Source organism: Protopterus annectens, chromosome 3.part1 (genome assembly GCF_019279795.1).
Source record: "Protopterus annectens isolate FY-2018-M chromosome 3.part1, PAN1.0, whole genome shotgun sequence".
Taxonomy (NCBI): Eukaryota; Metazoa; Chordata; order Ceratodontiformes; family Protopteridae; genus Protopterus; species Protopterus annectens.
In genome coordinates, this window is record NC_056732.1 from 349,198,441 (window position 1) to 349,223,169 (window position 24,729).

The 24,729-nt window shown below is 41.3% G+C and overlaps 1 protein-coding gene across 5 annotated transcripts in view; it reads left to right on the forward strand.

Moving 5' to 3' along the window:
- The window catches only part of JAZF1 (JAZF zinc finger 1), a 1,846,146-nt gene that overhangs the window by 1,599,659 nt on the left and 221,758 nt on the right, over positions 1-24,729 (forward strand). For all 5 annotated transcript variants that reach the window (XM_044066805.1, XM_044066806.1, XM_044066808.1 and 2 more), the window contains one exon: positions 12,032-12,201. In XM_044066805.1, the coding sequence (XP_043922740.1) occupies positions 12,032-12,201 (170 nt within the window). The remainder of the gene's footprint in view (positions 1-12,031; positions 12,202-24,729) is intronic.

Genomic DNA, 24,729 nt, shown 5'->3' on the forward strand with positions numbered 1-24,729 from the left:
CATAGAAGTCACCTGCAGGATAACCACCTGAATAAATGAAGTCTGTAAATGTAAACTATCATATAAATGTAAGTTTGCCTATGTCACAACTGATAATTCAATAAAGATATTAAAAAAAACAGCCTATCCTGTCTCAATCATTATAAATAGGTCAGTCTGGGATTCCCAAGTTTCCTTACTCTGGATTAAAGCACATATTATCCCTCTACACAAAGAAGGAATTTCAACAGACATTACCAACTTTAGACCTATAGCGATCTTATCCTCCTCTCTAAAATACTTGAAAAACTGTATTCAATAAAGTTGCTTAAGTATCTCCTGCAGGAAGAACTCTTATCCCCTATACAACATGGCTTCCATCCCTCCAATAGCACTAGCACTGCACTTCTAACTTGTATAGATACTGTCAATAAAGCTAGAGATAACAGCAAACTAGTCTATTCCTTACTTCTGGACTTGTCTAAAGCCTTCAACACAGTTTGTCACAGCAAAATTCTACTTCAAATGACCTCACTATGTCTATCTCAGCCCACCCTTCTATGGATCAAAAGCTACCTGTCCAATAGGTATCACTAAGTAAAATGACACTCCACCCTGTCTCCATACCTCCCGGTTACCACTGGTGTACCACAAGACGTTATCCTTCATCCCCTCCTCTTTAAGATTCTGTCCAACACCCTCCACACATCCATACAGTAGGACTCCCTAATACAATACATAGACGATTCCACACTCATTAGCACATCTGACAACCTGGCATATCTCCAATAAATTACTTAGAAAGCTTTAACAGTCACTGAAACATGGCTCTGTAACTCACAACTCATGCTTACCTTCCAAAAAAACTACTACTTTTTCTCCCAAATGCTTCTCCCATAAAAAAAAAAAATTAAATCCTCTCTCTTAATAATGCAACTATTGAAATCACTTCTCATAGCAAATGATTAAGGGATGATAGTGGATGATAATCTTAAACTTAGCTTGCATATACAAAGTTACATAAAAACTCTCCCCAACAACTAGGGATGCTTTACAAAGTCAAAAGCTGTGTCACTAAGACAACTAAAACTACACTTGTCACTACTCATCTCCTCCGCTCTCAACCAGGTATCACAAAAATCAAAACTTAAACAATAATATAATAATGTGGCTAAATCTGTAGTTAATATCCCTTTCAGAACCTTCTTCTTGTATACCACTAAAAAGCCTAAATTGGTTAGAACTACCCTATCAACTTACATATACATAGCTTCTTACCACCTACAAAATTATCCAGCATCCATCTGTTGTCCAGCACTAGATACCATTCAGCACAACTATGCTCCCAGTCCGTCATTATGATCCAATGACCTAAAACTCCTTACTGTCTTCAAGCCTATCAAATCTACTGGGTATGGTCTGTACTCATACCATGTTGCAAAGGCTTAGAACTCCTTACTTGTATCCATCAGGCCAATACCCTCCCTCTAGTCCTTTAAAACCACTCTGAAAGACTTCCTAGCCAAAATCTGTCTCTGTTCTTGCTCAACCCCAGGATAAACTATATCCCCTAAATACAAACACGTACCTATTAATACCTTATACCTCTATACTCTCCATTCTTCACTCAGTTTCTTGCTTCAATCAATTGGTCTTCTCTGATTCTCTTTCTAAATATGCCATAACTCTGTTTTTCTCTCACCTGATATTGCATTTCCTGTTTGTATTATACTAACTACCATTAATTTCTCCACAAACTGGCTAAAATTTCTCTAAACATTAAATATTTGTCATATAAGTTGTATCTGTTCTTAACCAATGTTTTCACATTATATGTAATTTGGTATAATTATTTGAACTGTAGATGTTTTTGTATTACTTTTGAAGATTGTAAAATCACTGTTCTTAAAATGGGCATCTACCTAGTAGTACTTTCCAGGTAATCAGACATCAATAAATAAATAAAGTTTATCATGAACCCCAGAGAAGAGGTAGCAGAATTGAGATGCTGTAGAAGAATCTACTGAGAGGGTGCCTGTATTTACAGGTCCTTTAGATATGTGAATATTGAATTCCCTGAGTTCTGCACAGGTTCATAGAATATGCTGAATAAATAAGTTCAAAGATTACTACTAGGCTAACTGCCCTTGTGGGCCATTTTATGCCTAGCCAATTACCCCATGTGAGGATTGCACCCTGCACCTTGTGTCTGTAAGGTAAACGCCTTAACCATTATGCTTGGAGGTTAGTAAGGCTGGGAGTGCAAAAGTCAATGGCTGATGCAAGGCATTTTCATAGGATCACAGGAGATTACTAGGTTATTGGCCCTAAGGTCACTACAGGCCTAGCCACGTTATACCCTTGTTCCATTATGACCCAAAATATATAGTCTATTTGTGCATGAATCTAAGATCAGCACTGACTGCCCCTGTCTAAGAGAGACATGGGTGAAACCCCTAGTATAAATTTATGGTTTCCCATTCAATTGTCCAGGTTACTCTTCAATAGGGTCAATGAGGAGCTCTGTTTTACATGAACTGGGAGTTTGTTCCAGAGGAATGGCAGCCTCTGGGAGACGTATAGTATCTGTCTCTCCAGCTTGTCCTGTTAATATCGCAGTCTGGGTTAAGATCCCTAGAGTGAGTGAATCTTGTCCCATTTGATGTGCAGCAGCTTCATCAAGGCAGGGTCTGAGACTGCTCTGTAAGCCAAGTATAAGTCGCCTCTAAGCAGTCAGTATGATACTGAGTAAAGTGATAGGGCTTCAGTCTGTCCATGTAGGTCATGTACTGTAGGCCCTAAATTTTCTTGATGAGAGCCCTCTGAGGTTTCTCCAGTTGCTGCAGATGGTGAGGTACATACAGAAGGGAGCATTGTACTCTATTACTGGTCTGATGAGAGATGTGTACAGGGGAGCTATAACCCCCTTAGCTTTGGATGCTACACCCTTGCTAATGAGGTGTGCAATGTATAAGGCCTTCCTTACTACCGTAGACATCTGATGATCAAAATTAAGGCTGCTGTCAACTTGCTTTCCTAAATCTTTCACCACTGGGTTTGATCTTAGGGGGATATTATTAATGCTACAATTAACACGTGGTTTCTCCTTTGCCGAAAGGGATGATGATGCATTTTGTTGTGTTTAGTTTGTTTGTGGCTTTGACATCAGTCATTTGTCTGTGTAAGCCCATTTTGTAGTATGTTTACATCTTTGGGGATTTCGATGATTGCACCCAGTTTGCAGTCATCAGCAAACTTGGTAAGTCATAGGCCATCTATTTTTGCCTGGAATTCTGAAAAATAGATACCAAACAGTAGGCGGCCTAGCACAGATCCCTGTAGAACACCGCTGGTAAGAGGTTTGCAAGTAGAGTTGGCATCCCCAATTCTGACTGTATGTGTTCTGTTTGAGAGCCAGTTGGCAACCCATCTAGTGACATAAGGATTAATCCCCAGCTGGGTAAATTTCTCAATGATGCCAGAGTGAGGGATTTTGACAAAGGCCATGGCTAGGTCAAGCTATGCAGTGTGAACTGTTTTGCCTTCATGCAGAGTCTTGGTGACATTCACAAAGAAGTCCACCAGGTTTAGCAGGCAAGATCTGTTCTTAACGAAGCCAAAGTGGGTCGGGTTAAGAGTTTGAAGGTCACCTATATCATTGTTGATAGGATCCATCTTGATTCTCTCCATGGCCTTGCAGATAAGGCTGGTTAGGCTTGTGAGTCTATAGTTCTTGGGGTCAGCTGAGGTACCCCCTTTGTACAAGGGGATTACAGTTGCTGTTTTCCACTCAGCTGGGACAAAGCCACTGCTTAGACTGAGATCGAAGTGTGTGCTCAGCAGTTCCACTAACTCCTGTTTTAGACCATTTAATAAGCAGCCTGGAAAGTTGTCTGATCCCATACGGGCTGTGTTTTGGCCTTGGAAAGTGCGGCTAAGACTTGCTTTCTGAAGATACTAAGTAGAGGACTGGTGACAGGTATGTTATTGGCTATGACTGGTGGGGACAGGGTGTGAAGGTTTCTCCAAATCTGTCTGCTAGCAGGTTGGCGATCTCCTCAGGTTCAGTATAAGTAGTACCATCCACAGCTAGTTCAGCATAAAGCTGGGCCTTCCCTTTTATATTTCAAATATAGCTAAATAATGCTTTGTGATTTACCTTAGCTAGATATGCCAATTTAGTTTTGTAATTAGCTTTAGATGACTTTATAAGATGTCTAATCTGCTTGTTTATGCTTTGGAGAGAGTTCTTCCTTTGCTGGGACCATTCCCTCTTGTTTTTTGACAGCAGTTTCATTCTCTTATTGTATAACCTATTTGTGCTGGATGTCCACCAGGGTGGCTTATTTTTTCATGAGGATCTTGAGTTGATCTGTTCTGGTACAGCTGAGTCTATACATTTATACAGGTGTTTATATAGGACATTTGTGTGCACCTCAGCATATGGGTCATTGCTGTCAGTGTGGGCAGGGGGTCTGAAACTACTGATGCCATTACTCAGTAGGCTACAGTTTGCTTTGGAGAAATGTTTTAACCTTTTTGCTCCTGGGGGTGGGTAAGGTACGATTGTTACTTCAAACAAGACTTTATTTATTTATTTATTCCAGTTTGATGACCGGGGAAGTCCACTGGGCCTGGGGAGCCTGTTTTCAGTGGAGGCCTGGGGAGAAAAGTTCCACAATACAAAGTTTAATTACATGATTAATTACAAAGAAAATTACAAGATTAATTACAAAGAAAATTACATGATTAATTACAAAGAAAATTTCATGATTAGTTCCAAAGAAAGTTAGGATTACAAACAACAGGTAGCATTCTAAAGAAAAAGAAAATATTTACAATTTAGTTCACAGGGCTTAGGGAGGTTACTTTAGTGGAGGCTCGGGGGGAAAAAGCTAGACATTAAAGTTTAATTACAGAATACTTTCAGTGGAGGCTTGGGGAGAAAGTTCCACAATACAAAGTTTTATTACATGATTAATAACAAAGGAAGTTAAGGATTGCAAGCAGCAAGTAGCATTCAAGGGAGTGAGAAAAGAGATGAACAGTTTAGCTTCAGGAGTGAAAACAGGCATATAGAATCGTGGCTAGCTTTTGCAGTTTGTTTATATATATAATCATTAATTTACAGTGAGGTTAGGGAGGTCAGAAGGTTAGCCTGGGGTAAAGGGAGGGGAGAGCTTGAGAGGAATGGGTGGAAGAGTACAGTTGCATTTCCTGTTTAGATAGAGGTAAGAATGAAGTTGAGTTTTGAAGTTAAGGTTTTCACAGGTCCTCAGTGTGGAGGGCAGAGCATTCCATTTTTTAGCTAGGGAATAAGATAGCAGAAGCTGCCCAGCAGGGCGCTTGGGTTATGGATGATGATCAAGTTTTGGTGGGTAGATCTAAGGGGTCTGAGGGGGTTATAAGGTTGCAGAATATTGGATAGTGCAGGACATTTAGTAGGTTGGAACAGTAATTTGTGTGCTGTGGTGATTTGGTGAAGGTTAAGTAGATTGGGGAGTTCAAGCCAGTTTAGAGAGTGTAGGGAGGTGCAGTGGTGAGAGGAGGATTTTGCATTTGTGGCGAATCTGGCTATATTATTGTAACATACTTCCAGTTTGGAGGTGAGTGTGGAAGATAAATTAGTTAGCAGAGGAGCGCCATACAGTAGAGACGGGAGTAGGTAGGTAGTGGCGAGAGTTAGTCTGGTGGAAGGAGAGCGGAAGTGATTGTTTCTGTAAAGTAGGCCTAGTTTTATGATCGGACTTTACCAGGGAGGGCTCCACACATGGGGTGGTGCAGTGACTCCCATGTTAGTGAGCACTATGTCAAGGATGTTAGAGTCTCTTGTGGGAGTGCTGACTATCTGCTCCAGAGCATTTGTGTTAAAGTCCAGGAACCTTTGGGTGAGAGCATTTTTGCTCATATATGTTACCCAATTGATGAAAGGATGGTTAAAATCACCCATGACCAGGGTAGTTGGCTGTACTGAGAGTGACTCAGATAGGTCCAGATAGGCTATGTGGTTTTTGTGGTTCATGGTGGGGGACCTGTAGCTAACAGTGATGTAGAGGGTGTCTTTCCTACAGTTAGTTGGACTTGGAGTAACTCAAGGGAGTTGCACTGTTTAACCAGTCTAGAAGTGTATATGTCTTTAATGAAATTCCTTAGCAAGAAGCAGCAACTTGGTCTTCTGTACATACTTTTACCAAACACTATAAGGTAGATGATTTCTCTAACTCACAGAGTCTCATTTGCCCAGTCTGCTCTCTGTGGATTAATGGACAGTTCCACTATGCCTGATCTATCCACTCTTAACAGTCACTAAGCTTCGGGAGTCACCAAACAGTCTGGAATACTGCAACAGTAATCTGAAGAAGGACATAGTACATTTGTAAGAACTTATTTTAACTGTAGATGTTTTATTAATCACTGTTTCAATACTCCTTCCCACCATTCTATCCCTGTTTTTGGTTTTAAGTAGACTTTGTGCAGTATTTTCTCAAGGACTGAGGGAGAGTTGTTCTCTGGCTTCTCCCTTCTTAGCTAACCTTTGCCTATTTTGTACCCTTTGGTATCACTAGTTCTCCTGGATTTGAGATATTCTGAAGCTTTTATGCTTGTATGTCTGCTTATGTACCCTTACACCCACAGACTTAGGTCATATTGCTTTGCGATGGTATGAGGTATTGCCAGCTATGCCAGGAGAAGCAGGGCAGTGGAGATGTAACATATGCCAGCATAGCTAGCTGGAATTTTATAAAGAACTGTATGTTATTTGTATATCAAACTGATTTATATAGGTGCTTGTGCTGAAAATGTATTTGTAAAGTTGCTTATGTTAAAAAATGTACCAACAGTGGGTCTTGCTGGACAGAAAAAGAAGTATACCTGTATGTCAGACTGTATGCTAACTATTGAAATGAATATATCGTAACAGAGAATACTGGAAGAGAAGAGGGTAATCTCAGTCCAACTAACTTTGAAAAACAGTCTGAAATTAAATTACCTGGTAGGCCATAAAATTATGTCTTACAGTTCTGATTGCAGCTAGAGACAAAATGTTTGTGAAAACAAGGACTAGGAATCCTGCTGTATTGTCCTTAACTAACTGCTACCCTAAAAGGGTGGAAGTGTTGAAGTGTCTTTTTGACTTCCAGAAACTGTAAAACATCTCAGCAAAGCTCTATGTGTGTGTGTATTATTGACACGTGTGCTAGATTCTGGTTCAGTTGCTAGTAAAGGGGGAAGTGTGGGAACCAGAAGTCAGATGACCAGATGTGTGTGATATCATTCTGTAATCCTGCACTGAAATGATGTTTTAATGCTAGATGAGACAGAAGTCTCAGGACAGTCTGTTTTTGGAACTAACAAGACAACTCACCCACTTCATCTTGCCTTGCTTTAGTAAGTATCCAAGGAATAGTAATTCTTTAGATCAGTAAGGAAAATATAGTGAGATTAGTTAAGTACTGTTTTTCTGCATTTGTGTGAATCTGTCCATCTGTGTTATTTTTGAGAGAGAGAGAGAAGGAGAGATTCCTGTGTGCTCTTAAGGGAACGTATGATTGGTGCAGAGAGCTGCATGTGGAAATACAGTGTGTATCCATTTTTGTTCCAAGTGAACGTCCCTCTCCAGTGTCAGTGGTGCAGATTCAGGATCCGTGATTACTGGCTCAGAGCAGGGGCATCACAGGCTCTATGGAAGGTTTTGGCTTTTGTACTCCAGTTGGATGTCCAGGTTATTTGGCGAGATAACCACACAGTCTGCAATACAGCAAAAGTGATCAGTAGGACATGTGCTATTATGGTAAGTACTTATACAACTGTACTTCCCTTAAAGTCTGCCTTACATCGCTGCACTATGTAGTGAGGTCACACTGCACTGTGCTACCTGCCAGGTCAAACACAAGAGTGCCTAATACACATTAGCTCATGGTCATTCTTTTACACTCAGTCTGAGACTTGCTGACCTCAGTGTGGTAGAAGATTATTGGCTGCATGTATGAAAGCTTGCTGCAAGAGGTGCCTAGGAATATTTTAACACAAGTACCAATTTGCTGACTTCATTGCTGATCCTGTTACACATTTACCTGAAATTGCCAGATATATTATGTTCCACTCCACTGGCATCCACCCATATCAGCAGTGTCATATTCCTTTCATTTCTCCTTAACTTGCTTTTCTTAAAAGTATGTGTTTGTCCCCTACTTCAGAGTCATTGGTCCCTGATACTGAAAACTCTAGAATCCTTCCTTTATAAGCAAACAAGGAGGTGATTACTCATTTGTTTGTTCTTCTTCTGATGGCCAATTCTCTGATGATACCATTGGAGTGATGAAGCAAATATTAGAGTAACCAGGGTATTTTCCTTTATAGCAAGAAGTGTTTGAGTGCTTATCTTAGCCAAGAAAGTATGGAATCTTGGGTCAGTTCTCGAAGCCATACATAAAGGATGCGGTTTATACAGTCTGGAAGATCCTGATCCCAGATTTCCTGTACCTAGAATGACAGCTCAACTCTTCAGAGATGTGAATGACTTTCAAACTATACTGGAAAAAATATTTAGGCACATTATATCCTCAGTGCTGATTTATTGTTTTCTTTGCTTCAGGAGAGGAGAGAAGATAAAAGGTATGTTTGGACTGCTGCGTAAGAAGTCCATATAACTCTTACTAATATGATAAAAAGACTTACATGATCTGTGTTGTCAGCAGAAGCAGATGACCCAGAGAGTACAACAACTCTCAACCTTGGTGATAAGTACTTCAAAGTTCTGGATAAGTTGCACAAGAGAGTTCTGTGCTGTGTTGCTTTAGCCATAGATTCCACTGGCTTACTTGCCCCAGATCAAGTTTCTCAGTAGACAGGAACTGTAAAAGTTACAAGTCCTGCCTTATTTTGAGATCACTGAGTCTCTGGAAGAAGTCCGTACTTGGCAGTTGGCAGGTGTACTAATGTTCCAGCCAGGACAGCAAGATCTGGAATGTGTTTATGCAGAATAGTGTGTTCCCTCTCCTTCAGTCTTCCCACAAGCTATGTGAACATAACTAATGTACTTTGTGTGTGTTAACCTGTGCAAAAGTTAGTAAACTGGAAACATTCTAATTAGTGCTTTTTATAGCATATTGATTTTTGTTTTACATAGAAGAGCATGTGTGTGGTCTGATTAAATGGAAGTACTGGAATTTGTTATGCTAAGCATGTAACCCATGCTAAGGAGACATTGGTTTAAGATGGATGTTGCTGGTCTTGTACACATGACCACCGAGGTATATGCATAGTAAATGGAAGTGGTGAACTCCCTTCTAAAGCCCTGATTAAAGATCTACATATCAACCTTGATCTTGGTCTTGAAGATCTACATATCAACCAGTTTGGGTTCCTGAAGGGCTGATCTTGTCTCTTGAACCGTATTGACTTCTTTGAATCAGTCTCCAGAGTCATGGACGAGGGTAAGGCAGTCCACACAGCCTATCTGGACCTCGCCAAGGCCTTTGACACCATCCCTCACTCTGGAATCATAGATAAACTTACTAAGCTGGGCATTAATCCCTACGTCACTCGATGGGTTGCCAACTGGCTTACTGACAGAACCCACACTGTAAAAGTAGCTGACTCCAAATCCAGCTCCAGACAAGTGACAAGTGGAGTACCTCAGGGTTCTGTCCTGGGACCTCTCTTGTTTGGCATCTACTTCTCTGAAGTACAGGCCAACGCTAAGGGACTCTGGTTAACAAAGTTCGCAGATAACTGCAAACTGGGAGCCATTATTGAATCCCCAAGTGATGTGGATACTCTACAAAAGGGCCTTATGGAAACAGATGCTTGGTGCCAGAGCCATGGGCTCAAGCTCAATGCCAAGAAATGTATAGTTATCCCCTTTGGGAAAAAACATGTACCCGTGAATTATCAAATAGGTGGCAGTACACTAAACACCGAAAGTGTGATAAGAGACTTAGGAACACAGGTGGACAGTGGTCTCACCTTCAATAACCACATCGCCACAACAGTCAGGAAATCCTTCTATGTGGACACCTCATCACTAAGGACTTTTCATCCAGAAAAAAGGAGGTCATTGTCCCACTGTACTCATCCCTCATTAGACCCGTTATAGAATACAACACCCCATTTGGTATGTACCTCTCAAGACATCTGCAACAACTGGAAAGGCCGCATAAATACCTCACTAAAAGAATCACAGGCCTAAAGCAGATGCCCTATGCTGACCACCTTAAAAAACTCCAGCTATACTCTGTCGCATATCATCTACTCCGAGGCGATCTCTGCTTAACATACAAGGCCATGTCAAACCCAGAGCTGTTGGACATGCTACAATTAACAAAATCCCAATCCCTCAGAGCCACACGCTCCAGGGATCTAAATCTTATCACAATAAACAAAACATGCTGGAGGGATAGGTTCCTAACCCAGGGACTCCCCAGACTCTGGAATAGACTGCCCATACATGTCAAGCAGAGCGCCTCTTTTGCCCTTTTCAAAAGGAACCTTGATGATTGGATGGGAGAAAGGAAATTCACCCCAGGGATCACGTCAGTCACTCTGCTAGACAGGGGTCCAGGGAAGTAAATAGTGTGGGAAGAAATAGCCAGGGAATTGTTATGGCTAGACTTGTATAGGCCCTAGGGCCGATAGCCTAGTACCAACCTATGTGGTGAATAATCTCACAAGTACATATTTCCTTATTATCTACACAGTTTGCAGATAAGTGACAAATCATGAAGAATAGATTTTATGACTCAAAATTGAGAGATGACTGAAACAAGGGCAATATAGAACTTATTTTGTTCGTCAAATCTTTTGGTCGTTTTCCAAACTAGTTGTAAGCCATACTTTCCTGTTCCCATTTAATGGTATTGATAAGTTTAGCCTTCCTTCTTACTGCTGAATCCCTCATTTTGTTATGTGATGTGGCTGACCCCATCTTTGTCAAGTGCAGAGGGAGCGGGTCTATAAATTCTTTATGCATTCATATCACTGGTTTGTACTTGACTGCTTTTCTTCTTTTCTCTAGGTGTTCAATCAACTTTGAAGAGCCTTGAGTAAAACAATAAAAGTTATGCTTTTGGTGTCAAAGGAAGCAGATTATAGGAGAGTGCCTTCTGCATGAAGAATGATTGTACTGTAGGAAAGGTCTTTCGGGTCATGTGTTAAGGATTGCCATAAATGAATAAATGTTAGTGAGAGTGTCAGGCTGCTTTAATGGTGTGTTTAGTAACAAGGGACCAAAATGCATCTCTGCTGTCCATGTTCCGTGTGACTGTTAAAACAAGTGGGTTGCCGGTGATGAACTGGTGCTAAGAATGTTAGGCTTAGCACAGATAATAAAGCAGAAGGTACTTGTGTAGACCTTAAAAATACCATTTAGATGGCATTGGAGTGAGCATCTCTTCTACTTGTGTAGTCATTTTTTTCAAGTCTTTGAGAGTGGGGTCCTGATGGTGACCCGGAGAGGAGCGGGAAGGAGGACTGAGATGCCCTTTACTTCCTGCCTTTCTATTGGAGAGAGGGTTTGGGGCTTCTGCTGCCTGGCCACAGTCCCAGGTGGCGGATGGGATTTAGCTGAGACTTGGCAGCAGTATGCAGTAAGATCAACTGCACATGAACCACATTAGTGTCACTACATGCCCTGGGTAGGGACATTGGTAGGCTAAGAAGAAATGTCTCTATCTGCTGTAAGGATGGTGGCATGTTAGTACTTCTTGACCTGTCCATCATGGCTACAGAGCAAGATAAGGTGTACCAGAATACAGGAGATAGCGGAGAGGCACCAAAACGAATAGGAGAAAAAACATTTGGGGTGTGTTAGTGCAATAATGTCTGTGAAATTGATGCTGTAATGAACTAAGAGATGTTTTATTAATAAAAGTAACTGAATAGATGGTGTTGTTTTGATAGTCTAGCAGTGGTCTTGTAGTCAAAGAAAATGTGTTTTCAGATGCTGGAATTTTTTCATTGTATGTAACCTTGACTGAAGTGCTCTATAGTGCTGAAGATGTCTTCTAGCTAATGCACCTTCCTGACTTTGCAATTCCTTTTTGTCTCCCAGGTAGTGAGTATGATGAAGAAGAGGTTGAGTATGAAGAATCAGACAGTGATGAGTCCTGGACCACAGAAAGTGCCATTAGCTCTGAAGCTATCCTGAGTTCCATGTGTATGAATGGTGGTGATGAGAAGCCTTTTGCCTGCCCAGTTCCTGGTTGTAAGAAAAGATATAAGGTAAAAAAAAAAAAGAAGTTAAAAAGCAGTTTTATATTACTTAGTTTTCTGAAACAAGACACTTAAGTTATGTTGTAACAATGACTTCCCCTGATAGCCTTGAAGATTTACATTTTGTATTCTGAGTGATTTACAGATACAGAGCTGTTTTTTTTTTTTTGGGTTTTGAGACAATGAGTATGATATTCATTGCTTGTGCCTCTTTGCTTCTAAGATAAACTAAAGCCACAAGTAAAGTAATCACTGTTCAGGTAACCAGATATTTTTGTAGAACATTCATATAGACTTGTTGCTGTTGCATGTAATTCTATGGGTGGGAGACCATGGGTTTTTCCTTACATTAATAAAACATGCATAAATAAAAGAAATATGTATTTTTGCTGCTAACAATGTACATAAATTAGATCTTTACAGATGCCTTGCAGCCCTGACCAAGGCCTCAGTAGTAAGGGTAAATGCATAATATAAAGAATAGCCACTCAAATCCACATGTTTTTAGAAGGTGGGAGATTAGAGGGTCATGTGTTTTGTTGATGGCACTTTCATTGAAGTCAGCTTTGTTGCATTAAGTACACTGAATGATGTTATCAGTAATGGTAGGTGTTTTCAATTTTCTTTTTCTTCCTTTTTTTCTTCTTTTACTGTAGATACACCATTTTGTGTATCTGTTTTCTGATTTTTTTGGTTAAATTAGATGGTTTGGCTGTCACAGCTGTCAAAGGTGTATTTAACTTTGTGTGAGCTGGCGTTGCAGTTTGATTTATTCGTGTTTTTAAGTGCAGCAAATCAGACGAGTGGATTGTATTTTTGATGCAAGTTGTCTTTCTCCAGTGTTGTACAGCCATGGAGTTAATAATACTTGGGGCACAAGTAGGCCTGCCTTCCCCTAGAGAAACATTTTGTTAATGTTTTGATTTTTTTCAATGATAGTGTCATATGGCTTTTTATTTATTTATCTTTTGATGGTCTATCCATGATCCTGTGACATGGATCCAAAAAAAGCAGCGTGCCCTTTGAAAACCTATGTAGACACAGAGAAAATGCAGTTTCCACACAGAGAGTAAACATTAAGTCAGAACTGAAACATTTACTTTCAGCTATGATGATGAAGCCTTACCTGGTGGACTAACATCTTATTCAAAGGTTGCAGTTCTGCTCTAAATACATATTTTTTCATAACTGTTAAAGGCAGTGTTATACTTCCAGTGACAGGCTAACAACAGATTTAGTTAAAGTGTAGTGTTTAAGCCTAAATGCTTCTACAGGTAAGATACCAAAGGGAGAATAAATAAGCCATAAAATAATTACAAAGTATAAAGTGGTCTAGTATTACTTTAATGGCTAAAATTTAAAATCAATTATTTAAGTATACACTTCTAAAAAGTTGTGTATTTAGGGACTTTCAAAATATGGCCTCAATAAGGCATGTTGTTAACTGTAAAGGCAGTGAATTTCAAGAAGCAGAGTAGGGTAAGCAAGTGATTTTGTAGCAGAGATCTGAAGGTAAATGCTAGGAATCACCAGCAGTCCCATACTTTGGTGTCGGTGGGACCCAGTTTAAGTGCTGACTTTAATATGTTAACAGAATGTTGATGGCAACCCTAGCCACCTCCAGCACTCTGGCAGCAGTATAATGTGTACATAATGAGATGAGTTAAACAACATCCTAGCTGTGGAGCTCTGGACAAGCTGATGGTGTGTAAGGTTATTGTCAAGAAATCCAAGAGAGATGAACCAGTGCATGAAAGAGCTCCAGCAATGTTCTGTATTGCTGTTAGGTGCTTCATTTGGGCAGTGTTTTAGCATTAATAAAAAAATGATTTTAGAACTTCTGATATCTTTTCCTTAACTGATGACACATTATCCAGAAATACTCCTACATCTCTCATCTCAGGGGAAAAAAAAACTCCAAGCTGTTCCCATTATGAAAAGGCACAAGACAGTAATGAAGAAGTTTAGAAGGCCTTACAGCTGTATGCACAATCATTGTCTCAGTTTTAATGGGCTTGAGCTTCAGATAACTGGCAGTAATAAAGTAAAAACCAGCAGTGGTGTACATGCAGACATTATGGGTAGAGCAGGACAAGAGGCTTAGCAAAAGCCAGGACATACACAGAATCCATAAGCACTATTTGTAAGAAAAGCCTGTTTTATAAAAAAGTAGGGTGGCAGCCATAACTCGGCATTTTTCTTCAGGAAGCACACACACACACACACACACACACACACACACACACACACACACACACACACACACATACATACACACAGTTTTGCTGAAGAAGATCAGTTGTTTCTGTTGAAGTGGTTTACTGGTTTACAGATCACAAACTTACAGTATTAATGTTGTTTAGGTCTGGAATATGACACTTATAAGAACCTCCCCTGGTATTCCATATCAGCCACACTGGGGACAAATAATAGAGTTGCACCGTTCATAATTTGATGTTTGGTGGTGTAGTGGGATCTGGAAAATGTAGTTCACTCAGTTTTATACAAGTCCAATTATATCATAATTGTGAGTTCAAATGATTCAAAATGAAGCTCAAAAAAAAAAAAAAAGAAAAAACAATGCAGTGGCCTTTGACACGTATGAGCATTTTAGTATGTGCAATAACTACTGGAACCTGTATCCCACTGAATCTGGTGCAGGCCATAAAATACAGGGGGATCTGGCTTGAGTCATTCCTTATCTTCTCCACTCACATCCAGAATGTTGGAAGTAGAGTTCTTCTATGTATATAATAGCATTAGCAACCTCTTAGCTATGCAGGGCTGGCTTTCATCTGGAAGGGGTGTACTGCTGCCCACTCTTAAGTACTCTTTACATATTACTGGCTCCACCTCTTCCAAAACCCACAGTAACTACAAACACTTCAAAACTATACTTTTTGTTTAACTTGTGAAGCCAGCAGAAAGCTTCAGCATTGCCTTGAAATCAAGCAAGGAAGGAGGTTTACTGCCAATACTTTTATTGTTGCCTTTATTTTATGTAAACTCTTCTTCATGGACCAGTGTAAGAGCCTACACTGACTTACTGCTGTGAAACAGCATTCCAGGGCTCTTAGAGCTTCCACTGCCCTTACTGTTATCATCCCACTTTTCTTGCTCGTCTGTACTAACAGAACTTTCTTTCACTTAGGTCCCCCTGTTTGGAACAATTTTTCCGATAGCCTTCATCAGCTTCCTTCATTTTTCTGTTTCTCCAATCACCTACAGTTGTACCTGTAGTGCAAAGATGAAAGTAATTGTATTGGATTTATAACCTGATCAATTTAAATCTCCACTACAAAAAAAGAAATGAATGCCAGGGATGTAGTTACACTATGAAATTGGAGGCAAGACTCTCACAGACAGACAAATCAAATGCCAAACAGCTTGTTAGCGCACACACGCAACCACACACACACACACACACACACTTCACACACTAAATAAGGACATGACACATAAACCCACATATGCGGAGGTCTTCCCTGGTAACTTATCAAAGATCAGATACTTCCCAAATGGAAACCACTTACACACATAACAATGCAAAAAAACAACCACAACACGTAATAACACATACACCAGTGTCTCAACAAATAAGCTCACAAGCAGGGTCGGCCTTTGGTCTACTGGTGCTCTTGGCAAAAGGGCTCCATAGTGCCTGACCACCACCCCCCCCACCAGCCAGTGCCTCCATGCTGGTGTAACCACACCATCCTGATTACATTTTTCTTCCTTTTTCCTCACAGTTTGTCTTGCTCTTCAGTTTTTTTCCTGCAGTCATTCAACATGTTTTGAAGGTGCCATTTCTTTGCTACAAAAAAATAAATAAATAAATACATACATACATACATACATACTGGAAAAGCACCCTTGCTAGACTGGCACCGTAGGTGGCCACTTAGTCGTCCTGTGCCTAAGGCTGGGTATGATCACAAGGCTTAACATCAGGCTATGGTCACAAGGTATAACATCAGCCTATGGTCACAAGGCATAACACCACAAAACCTAATGTATTGGTCATAGGTGACTCCACTGTGAGACACATGGATGTTCCTCTCACCAGGCAGGATAAGGAGCTGGTTACGGTTAGCTGCCTGTCAGATGCCAGGATCCATCAAGTCATTTAAGCACTCAAGTCACTCAACCACAAGTACCTGTATGACTCCATCATAGTCCATGTGGAGGTGAATGACTTGAGACATACTTCACTGGGCTATATGAAGAGAGACATGACTGAGCTTTCAGATGTACTTCCCTGGACTACATGAAAAGTGACATGGAGGAGCTCTCAAACTGTGTAGCCCAGGCGGGTATGTCCCTAGTCCTGAGCAGTATCCTACCATCACCCAGAATGATACCACAGTACAAACAGAAAATGATTGATTTCAACAATTGGCTAAGTTTCTGGTGTCATTCTAAGGGGATCCAGTGTCTGTCTGCTTGGGATGACATGACCTCTATGCTTTGCCAGAGAAGGCTTGCATCTGTCACCCCCTGGGTTTCCGGGTACTGGCTAAGGCAATTGCCACCCCTATAATGCCGTTTTTAGGTGGTGTTCCAAAGACCAAATTATTACTATAAATTATTACTATAAATAAATGCAATTTGAGGGTCATGCTGCTCAACGCTAGAAGTCTAAATCTCAAGATGCAATCACTTGAAGCACTCCACAAAATGGAGAACATCAAGATTTGTGCTGTAATGGAGACCTGGTTTAAAGCAGCGGAAAGCACCCCCGCACTACCAGGCTATAACTCATTCCACACCTTTTGGCCCCAGAACATGGACCAAAGCTCCAAAGGTGGTGGTGTCTCCATATTCATAAAGGATATACACACCTTCAGACTAGTAGCCCAGCATAACTCATCTGAGATACTCCAGGTACAACTAACATTGGGTAAGACAGTGATTCAGGTCGTAGTCTGCTATAGGTCCCCAACCATGTCCCTAGACTCTCACTCCACATTCCTAAGCACTCTGGAAACTATTACGATCCAACCCAACACGCTCATACTAGGTGACTTCAACTACCCCTCCATCAGCTGGGAAAACTACTCATGCACCAATGCACTGGCCCAACGCTTCCTGGAATTCATCAATTCCAATGCCCTGGACCAGCTCATTCTTACCCCCACTAGAGGAAGCAACATCCTTGACCTGGTTATTACTAACATGGGCAACTGTTGCTCTACACCAATAGTCAATTCCTTCCTGGTTAGATCCGACCACAAACTAATCACCATGGAAATCCACATCTCACTTACACCCCCAACAAAGGTATCCACCATGAAAGACTTCTGCAAAGCTGACTTTGGACTCCTAAAAACAGAGGTGGCTAACTTCACGGCACCCATGCTGATGGAAAATAGACTGCCGAATCATACAGTAATGCACTGTAGGAACACTAACATAAATGCATGGAAATAGCCATACCCAACAGGACCAAGCCACTCTCCTCCAAAAAAAAGAAGCCAGTCTGGTGGTCCCCTGCCATTAATAAACTCTACAACAGAAGGAAGAAACTGTTGCAGAAAAAAGTGAAGTCCCAAGACTGGAAAAATTCCCTTATTAGCCTCAACAAGAAGTTGAGATGCCTCATCAAAACCTCCAAAGCCAGTTATGAAAGCAGAATTGTGGCAGACACTAAAAACAACCACACAGCCTTCTATAGTTATATCAAGAATCTCCATGGCAATACCTAGATTTTCTCTGAGTTACTGCACAATGCTACCTCCTATACTGAGTCAACAGATGTTGCCAACATACTGGCCGACAGATTCAGTGCCAACTTTACCCGTCTGTCCCCCCTTAAAGGACCAATCTCAATACCGGAAAAATGCCAAGCTCCCAGCATTACTTCAGCACAGGTTAAAGCTGCATTATCTAAGGCCAAGAATACATCTTACATGGGAACCGACAATATCCCTGGCTGTGTTCTACATGAATTACAAAGTGAATTGGCACCACATCTGTGTACCCTGTTCACTCACAGCCTCACCTCAGACTTTTTCCCTACCGAATGGCATATTGTTACAGTCATCCCTCTCCATAAAGGAGGAGCAACTACAGACCCTAAAAATTATCACCCCATTAGACTGATGAGTCTGATATGTAAGGCTATGGAGCGCATAATTGTGGACCTAATTAACAAGGATATAGGAAATCTCCAAACTCTAGATAGCATGCAATTTGGTTTTGTGAAAGGTAGATCAAGCCTGCTCAACCTGGTTGACTTCTTTGAGTCAGTCACTGGAGCGGTGGATGATGGTATGACAGTTCATACAGCCTACCTTGATCTGGCCAAGGCCTTTGATACCATTCCTCACTCAGGAATTATTGATGAACTCAGCAAACTAGGCAAAAAATCCCTATATCATTAGGTGGATTGCAAATTGGCTCACAGAAAGTAGCGGACTCCAAGTCAGACTGCTGACCAGTCACAAGTGGAGTCCCACAGGGATTGGTCCTGGTTCCTCTCCTGTTTGTCATCTACTTCTCAGAAGTCCAGGCCAACACAGAGGGACTCTGGCTGACCAAATTCACAGACGACTGCAAGCTGGGAGACATTATTAACTCCCCAAGTGATGCAGACATCCTACAGAAAGGCCTCACTGAGACCAATGACTGGTGTCAAAACCATGTCTTTAAGCTTAATGCCAAAAAAATTGCATCGTCATCCCCTTTGGGAAAAACTCAGTTTCCACTAATTACCACATAAATGGGAGCCCACTGAAGGCATTATAAGAGATCTGAGGACACAGGTTGACAGCAACCTCTCCTTCGACCACCACATTGCCACTGTGGTCAGAAAGTCCTTCTATGTGGCACATCTCATTACCAAGGGTTTTGCATCCAGGAATAAAGAGGTCATTGTCTGTCTCTACTCTTCCCTCATTAGACCAATCATAGAGTATAATACCCCATTTAGCATGTACCACACTAGACACCTGCAACAGCTGGAGAGGCCACAAAAGTACCTCACGAAGAGTATCCTAGACCTTAAACACATGTCCTACACGGACAGACTCAAACAAATACAGCTATTCTCTGTCTCATATCGTCTACTAAGAGGCGATCTCTGCTTGACTTACAAAGCCATGTCTGACCCAGCAATGTTAGAAATGCTACATCTAAAGAAATGATGAAGCTTGGGATAGACCTAAGTGAAAGTGCTTAACTTCTTGTGGAATTGTTTGTGCTTGTTGGTGCAGAGCACCTCACTAGCCCTCTTGAAGAGAAATCTTGATGAGTGGATGGGAAATAGAAAGTTCACCCTGGAGATCACTCCAGTGGCTCTACTTGATACAGGCACTGGGAACTAATGTTGGGTGGCACAATGCCAGGGTAATCCTATGAGCTAGGCTTGTAAAGGCAAGGGGTCTAATGTCTGTCAGCCTGGGAAGACAAGGCTTTGCTAAGTTCTCACTATAAACAGTAGAATGAGCTGATGTAATGTGACTGGGGGGAGTGTCCAGTATCAGCTTTATACCAGAGGTGAACAACTCAAAGCCACTAAGACTTAAGACCACCACAACAACTGAACGGGTGGGAGGGAAAAAAACAGTTGTGCAGATTACAGAGATATAATCTCTCCTTTGACAATCATATTGCCAAAGTAGATAGGAAATCCTTCTATGTGGCCCACCTAATTACTAAAGGGTTCGCATCTAGAAATAAAGAGGTTATAGTGCCCCTCTACTCGTCACTCATCGGACCCATCATAGAGTAAAATGCCCCATTTTGGATGTACCTCACAAGACACTTCCAACAGCTGGAGAGACTACAAAAATACCTCACCAAGAGGATTACTGGCCTCAAACATATGTCCTATGCAGCCCGACTGAAAAAACTCTGGCTGTACTCCTTGGCATATCGCTTACTCGGAGGTGATCTCTGCCTGACTTACAAAGCCATGTCCAACTCGGAATTGATGGACATACTCCACCTAAAGAAATCCAAGTCACTGCGAGCCACACGCTCTAGTGAGCTAAACCTCGCCACAAGCTTGACAGAGGATCAGTTAATCAGTGGGGTGGCGAAAGCCGACACACTCTGGCTAGGCTTATAAATGCCCTTGGGCAGATAGCCTAGTACCTACCTATGAACCTATGTATTAAAACAGAAGTGCAGAAGACAATTGAAAATAAACATTTATCTTTTTCCAATATCACAGCAGGGCAGTAAGCAGGTCTCTGTGCAACTAGAACAGCCTGAGCAAACAAGTATATCTGATTTAAAACACCGGCTATTAAAGGCAGAGAAAGAGAAACCAGCCCAATTATCCAGTCTAAAAAAACAGTTTTGCAGGGATGCCCTTAGCTAGTTTAAACCAGTCTGATTTACTTCCTGCCACAAAGAAAACAGCTACGCCTCTCTAGACAAAACGATTTCACTGCAAGTTGAAAGGGTCACAACAGTAACAAATATTCAGTTATATCACACAATAAAAAAGAAGACTAAAAACATCTTTGGAGACTAACACATCTTTGGAATACTCTAATGGCTTATGGAGTCTTCCACACTATGCTACTTTGTGGTCTGTGAAGGTCCATTTGTTTAATCTAGCTTATCAACACATTTTCTTTTACTTATTTCATTATTGCTTTTAATGTAATTTTAGACTTAATTTTTTTTTGTTCTTTTGTCTGTATTACAATGTGTAGTTGCAATGTACTTAGCTGTAAGCATATAAATAAAAAATGAAACTGGAATTGATTGTAATGTGTTATGATACCCTTACCCCTGTTTCTGAAAGGCTGTCAACTAGTGGAGGTTCTGTAAAGTTTGATCTGCTGTTGTCAGTCTTCACTTTATCCTTGACTGTGGGTTCAGTTCCATATATTGGAACTGACTCGGCTGTTATTCCAGATCGCTCCCTCCAAAAAGTACAGTTGTGTACACTTACCATAAATGTAGATGTTCGAGTGTATTCACTGTTGCAGTCCTTACATTTGGGTAATCTGCTGGCTGGTTGCACTCAGTTGGCCTGAATTCCAAAGTCTTGGGTCCTGCATTGGTTGCTGTCTTTTCTTCCATGACGTCAGGTTGTCAGGGGTATAAAACATGCAGCCAACGCCATTTTCTTTAGTTTTTCTTGCCCCCGATGTCAGGTGCCCCCAAAAAGGTAGTAAAAAAAAAAATATATATATATATATATATATATACATGCATCAATATAAACTTTACCTTCATCTACAAGCAAATACACCACATAGGTTGTAGAAGATAGAGAAGGAAAGATAAACTCCAGAATGACAGGGGGATGGCGGGGGGATAACCTGGACTGCAACAGTAAATACACTCGAACATCTACATTTATGGTAAGTGTACACAACTGTACTATGTTCTTTGTGTTTCACTGTTGCAGTCCTTACATTTGGGTAGACTCCCAAAGCTATGGTTGGGATGCTGGAGCTAAACAGCATTAGGTGCGGGTATAAGGCCCTGCAGCACTGCAGTGGCAAAGCCTGCCCTGGACTTAGAGTAGAGAGGCAAATGATAATGCTTTGTGAAGGTGTGAACAGAATTCCAAGTAGCAGCCTCTAGAATGTCTTTGGTTGATACTCCTCTAAAAAAGGCTGCTGAAGTAGCTGCAGCTCTGGCAGAATGAGACCTAATGCCCTTGGGCACAGGTTTTCAATGGTGTAAGTAGCAGAAACGGATGCAGTGGCTTATCCACTTTGAAATTGTTTGCTTTGAAATAGCCTTTCCTTCTGATCCTGCAGCATATGACACTAGTAATTGCTCTGTTTTTCTTAGAGCTTTAGTCCTGCTCAAGTAGAATCTTAACTGTATGTGTACGTCCAAGGAATGCAGAATTCTCTCCCCCTTGTTCTGCGGATTTGGATAAAAAGTCGGCAGATGAATTGTTTGCTTAAGAGCCACACTGGAAACCACCTTAGGCATAAAAGTCGGATTTGTTCTCAGAGACACCCTGTCTGGGTAAAATATGATAAAAGGCTCTACAGCCATGAGGGCCTGTAGCTCTGAAACTCTTCTTGCTGAAGTAATTGCTAGTAGCAGAGCTGTTTTTCATGATAAGAACTTTATAGCAGCGGTAGCAGCTGGTTCAAATGGAAGCAGGGTGAGCTTTTCCAACACATAATTGAGGTCCCATGCAGGTAATGGTGATCTTCTAGGAGGCCTTAAATTTTTGGCTCCTCTGAGATACTGCTTTAGTAAAGGATGAGAAAAGATTGGTGGCTCTGTATTGTAATGAGCTGAAATGGCAGAAGCATGGATTTTGATTGATGAGAAAGATAGGCCTTTGTCAAGCATTTCAGTTAAGTATTGTAATATCTGAGGAATATTTGGTTCTGCTGTGTCCGTTCCTTGTGCTTGATTCCATGCACAGAATCTCTTCCATTTGTCAGCATAAGATTTTCTAGTACTAGGCCTTCTGGCTTCCAAAATGACATCCATCACAGCTTTACTGAGAGGTGTTGTTTGTATAGCTACATGATCAGCCATGCTGCCAGGTACAGAGTCTGTAGTTGATTGTGCAGGATCTGATTTTTTTGCTGGGACAGTAGTTGAGGTCTTTGAGGTAAGGTCCAAGCTGGGTATTGAGACAAGTTCCTTAGGATTGGGAACCAGTACTGGCGGGGCCAGTCTGGGACAATTAGTATCATCTTTGGTTTCTCTTGTCTGACTTTTAGGAGGACCTTGGGGAGAAGAGGCAGAGGAGGAAAGGCGTAAACTGATAGGTTTTTCCAACTGAAGGATAGGGTGTCCACTTTCCATGCTTGTGTGTGATAAGTCCTTGTGCAGAATCTTTTCAATTGATAATTTTGAGGAGAGGCAAATAGATCTATGTCTGGGCTCCCCCATTTCTCTGTTATCATGTTGAAGACTTGTGGATTTAGTTTCCATTCGTGAGGATCCATAAGGTTTCTGCTTAAATCGTTTGCCAGTGTATTTTGTTTTCCTGGCAGGAATTGAACTTGAAGATGTATTTGGTAGGTCAAAGCCGTGTCCCACAGTGCCATGGCTAATCTGCAAAGGGGGTATGAGTGTGTGCCTCCTTGCTTGTTTATATACCACATAACTGTGGTGTTGTCCGTCTTTATCAGTAGTTGTCCTGGATGAAGTAAGTCCTTGAATGCTGTCAGGGCATTTTGAACTGCTAGCATCTCTTTCTGGTTGATATGCAGATGCATTTGTTTTGGCGTCCATATGCCCTGAATGCATCTTCCTGCCATGTGGGCCCCCCAGGCATAATCCGATGCGTCTGTTGTTAAGGTTTGGCTGGCAGGGGGGGAGAGTGAAGGCCCGTCCCATGTTTTGGTGACATGCCTTTGCCCACCATAGAAACTCCTGTTGTAGGAAGGGAATGAGAGGAATCATTGCTTCCAGAATGTGAGAATGTTGACTCCATGAACTTTTCAGGTACCATTGAAGTTTCCTCATATGCAGTCTTGCATATGGAATCAGTAGGATACAGGATGCCAAGAAGCCCAAAGCCTGCAGAATTTGTCTTGCAGATAACTGGGTCTTTGTTGCTATTAGTTTGAAGTAAGTAGTCAGTTGCCTTTGCTTGTCTGGCGTGAGGTAAGCCATCTGAGCAGTTGTATTCAAGCTTGCACCCAGGAATGTTATCTTCTGAGTGGGTACCAGTTGTGATTTCTTTTCATTTATTGTGTACCCTGGGCATGTTAGAAGCCTTTTCACAAGCACCAGGTGTCGAAGAAGAATGTCCTTGTTCTCTGCTTGAATGAGACAGTCATCTAAGTAAGGATATATTTGTATACTTCTTTGTCTGCAAAATGCAATTACTGGCTCAGTAGATAAGCCAAAGGGCAGTGCAGAGAATTGGTAATGCATTAAGCCAGCCTTGAATCTGAGGTATCTTCTGCATGATTGTCTTATTGGGACATGCAGGTATGCCTCTTTTAGGTCTAATGTCACCAGCCAAGCATTCTTGCCCAGCATGGGCAGAAGCTGCTGCAAAGTCAGCATCTTGAATTTTGGAATGTCCAGGTATGTGTTCAAAATCGATAAATCCAGTATTGGCCGCCAGGCCTTGTCCTTTCTGGTTACCAAGAACAGTCTTGAGTAAAAACCTTGTCCTTTTCCCTGTTCTGGTACTGGCTGAATGGCCCCCCATATCCATGAGGGACGTAACCTGCTTCTGTGCCTCTGCCCATTGATTTTGTGGCAAATCTGGCCAACCATTTGCCATTGGCAGAGTGTGGAAATGGAATCTGTATCCCTGTGATACTATGTTTAGTACCCACTTGTCCTGGATTATTAACTGCCAATTTTGAGCAAAAAGTGTCTACTGGATCTAGGTGGCTGCAGTGAAACACGAAGAACATCTCTCAAGCTATGCTTTACCCATAATGCTCCTCGCAGGATTACCTCAGATCTTGTTTGCTGCTTTCAGTGCCAGACAAGTCTATCAAAATAGCTCTCGAGCAAGCTAATTCTTCTCTTTTGTAAGTAAGATTTTTCTTTAAATCTCCTTTTAGTGACTTCTTTCCTTTTTTCTTATAGCCAGCTCCTCTATTACTGCTTTAATTTCTTAACACGAGT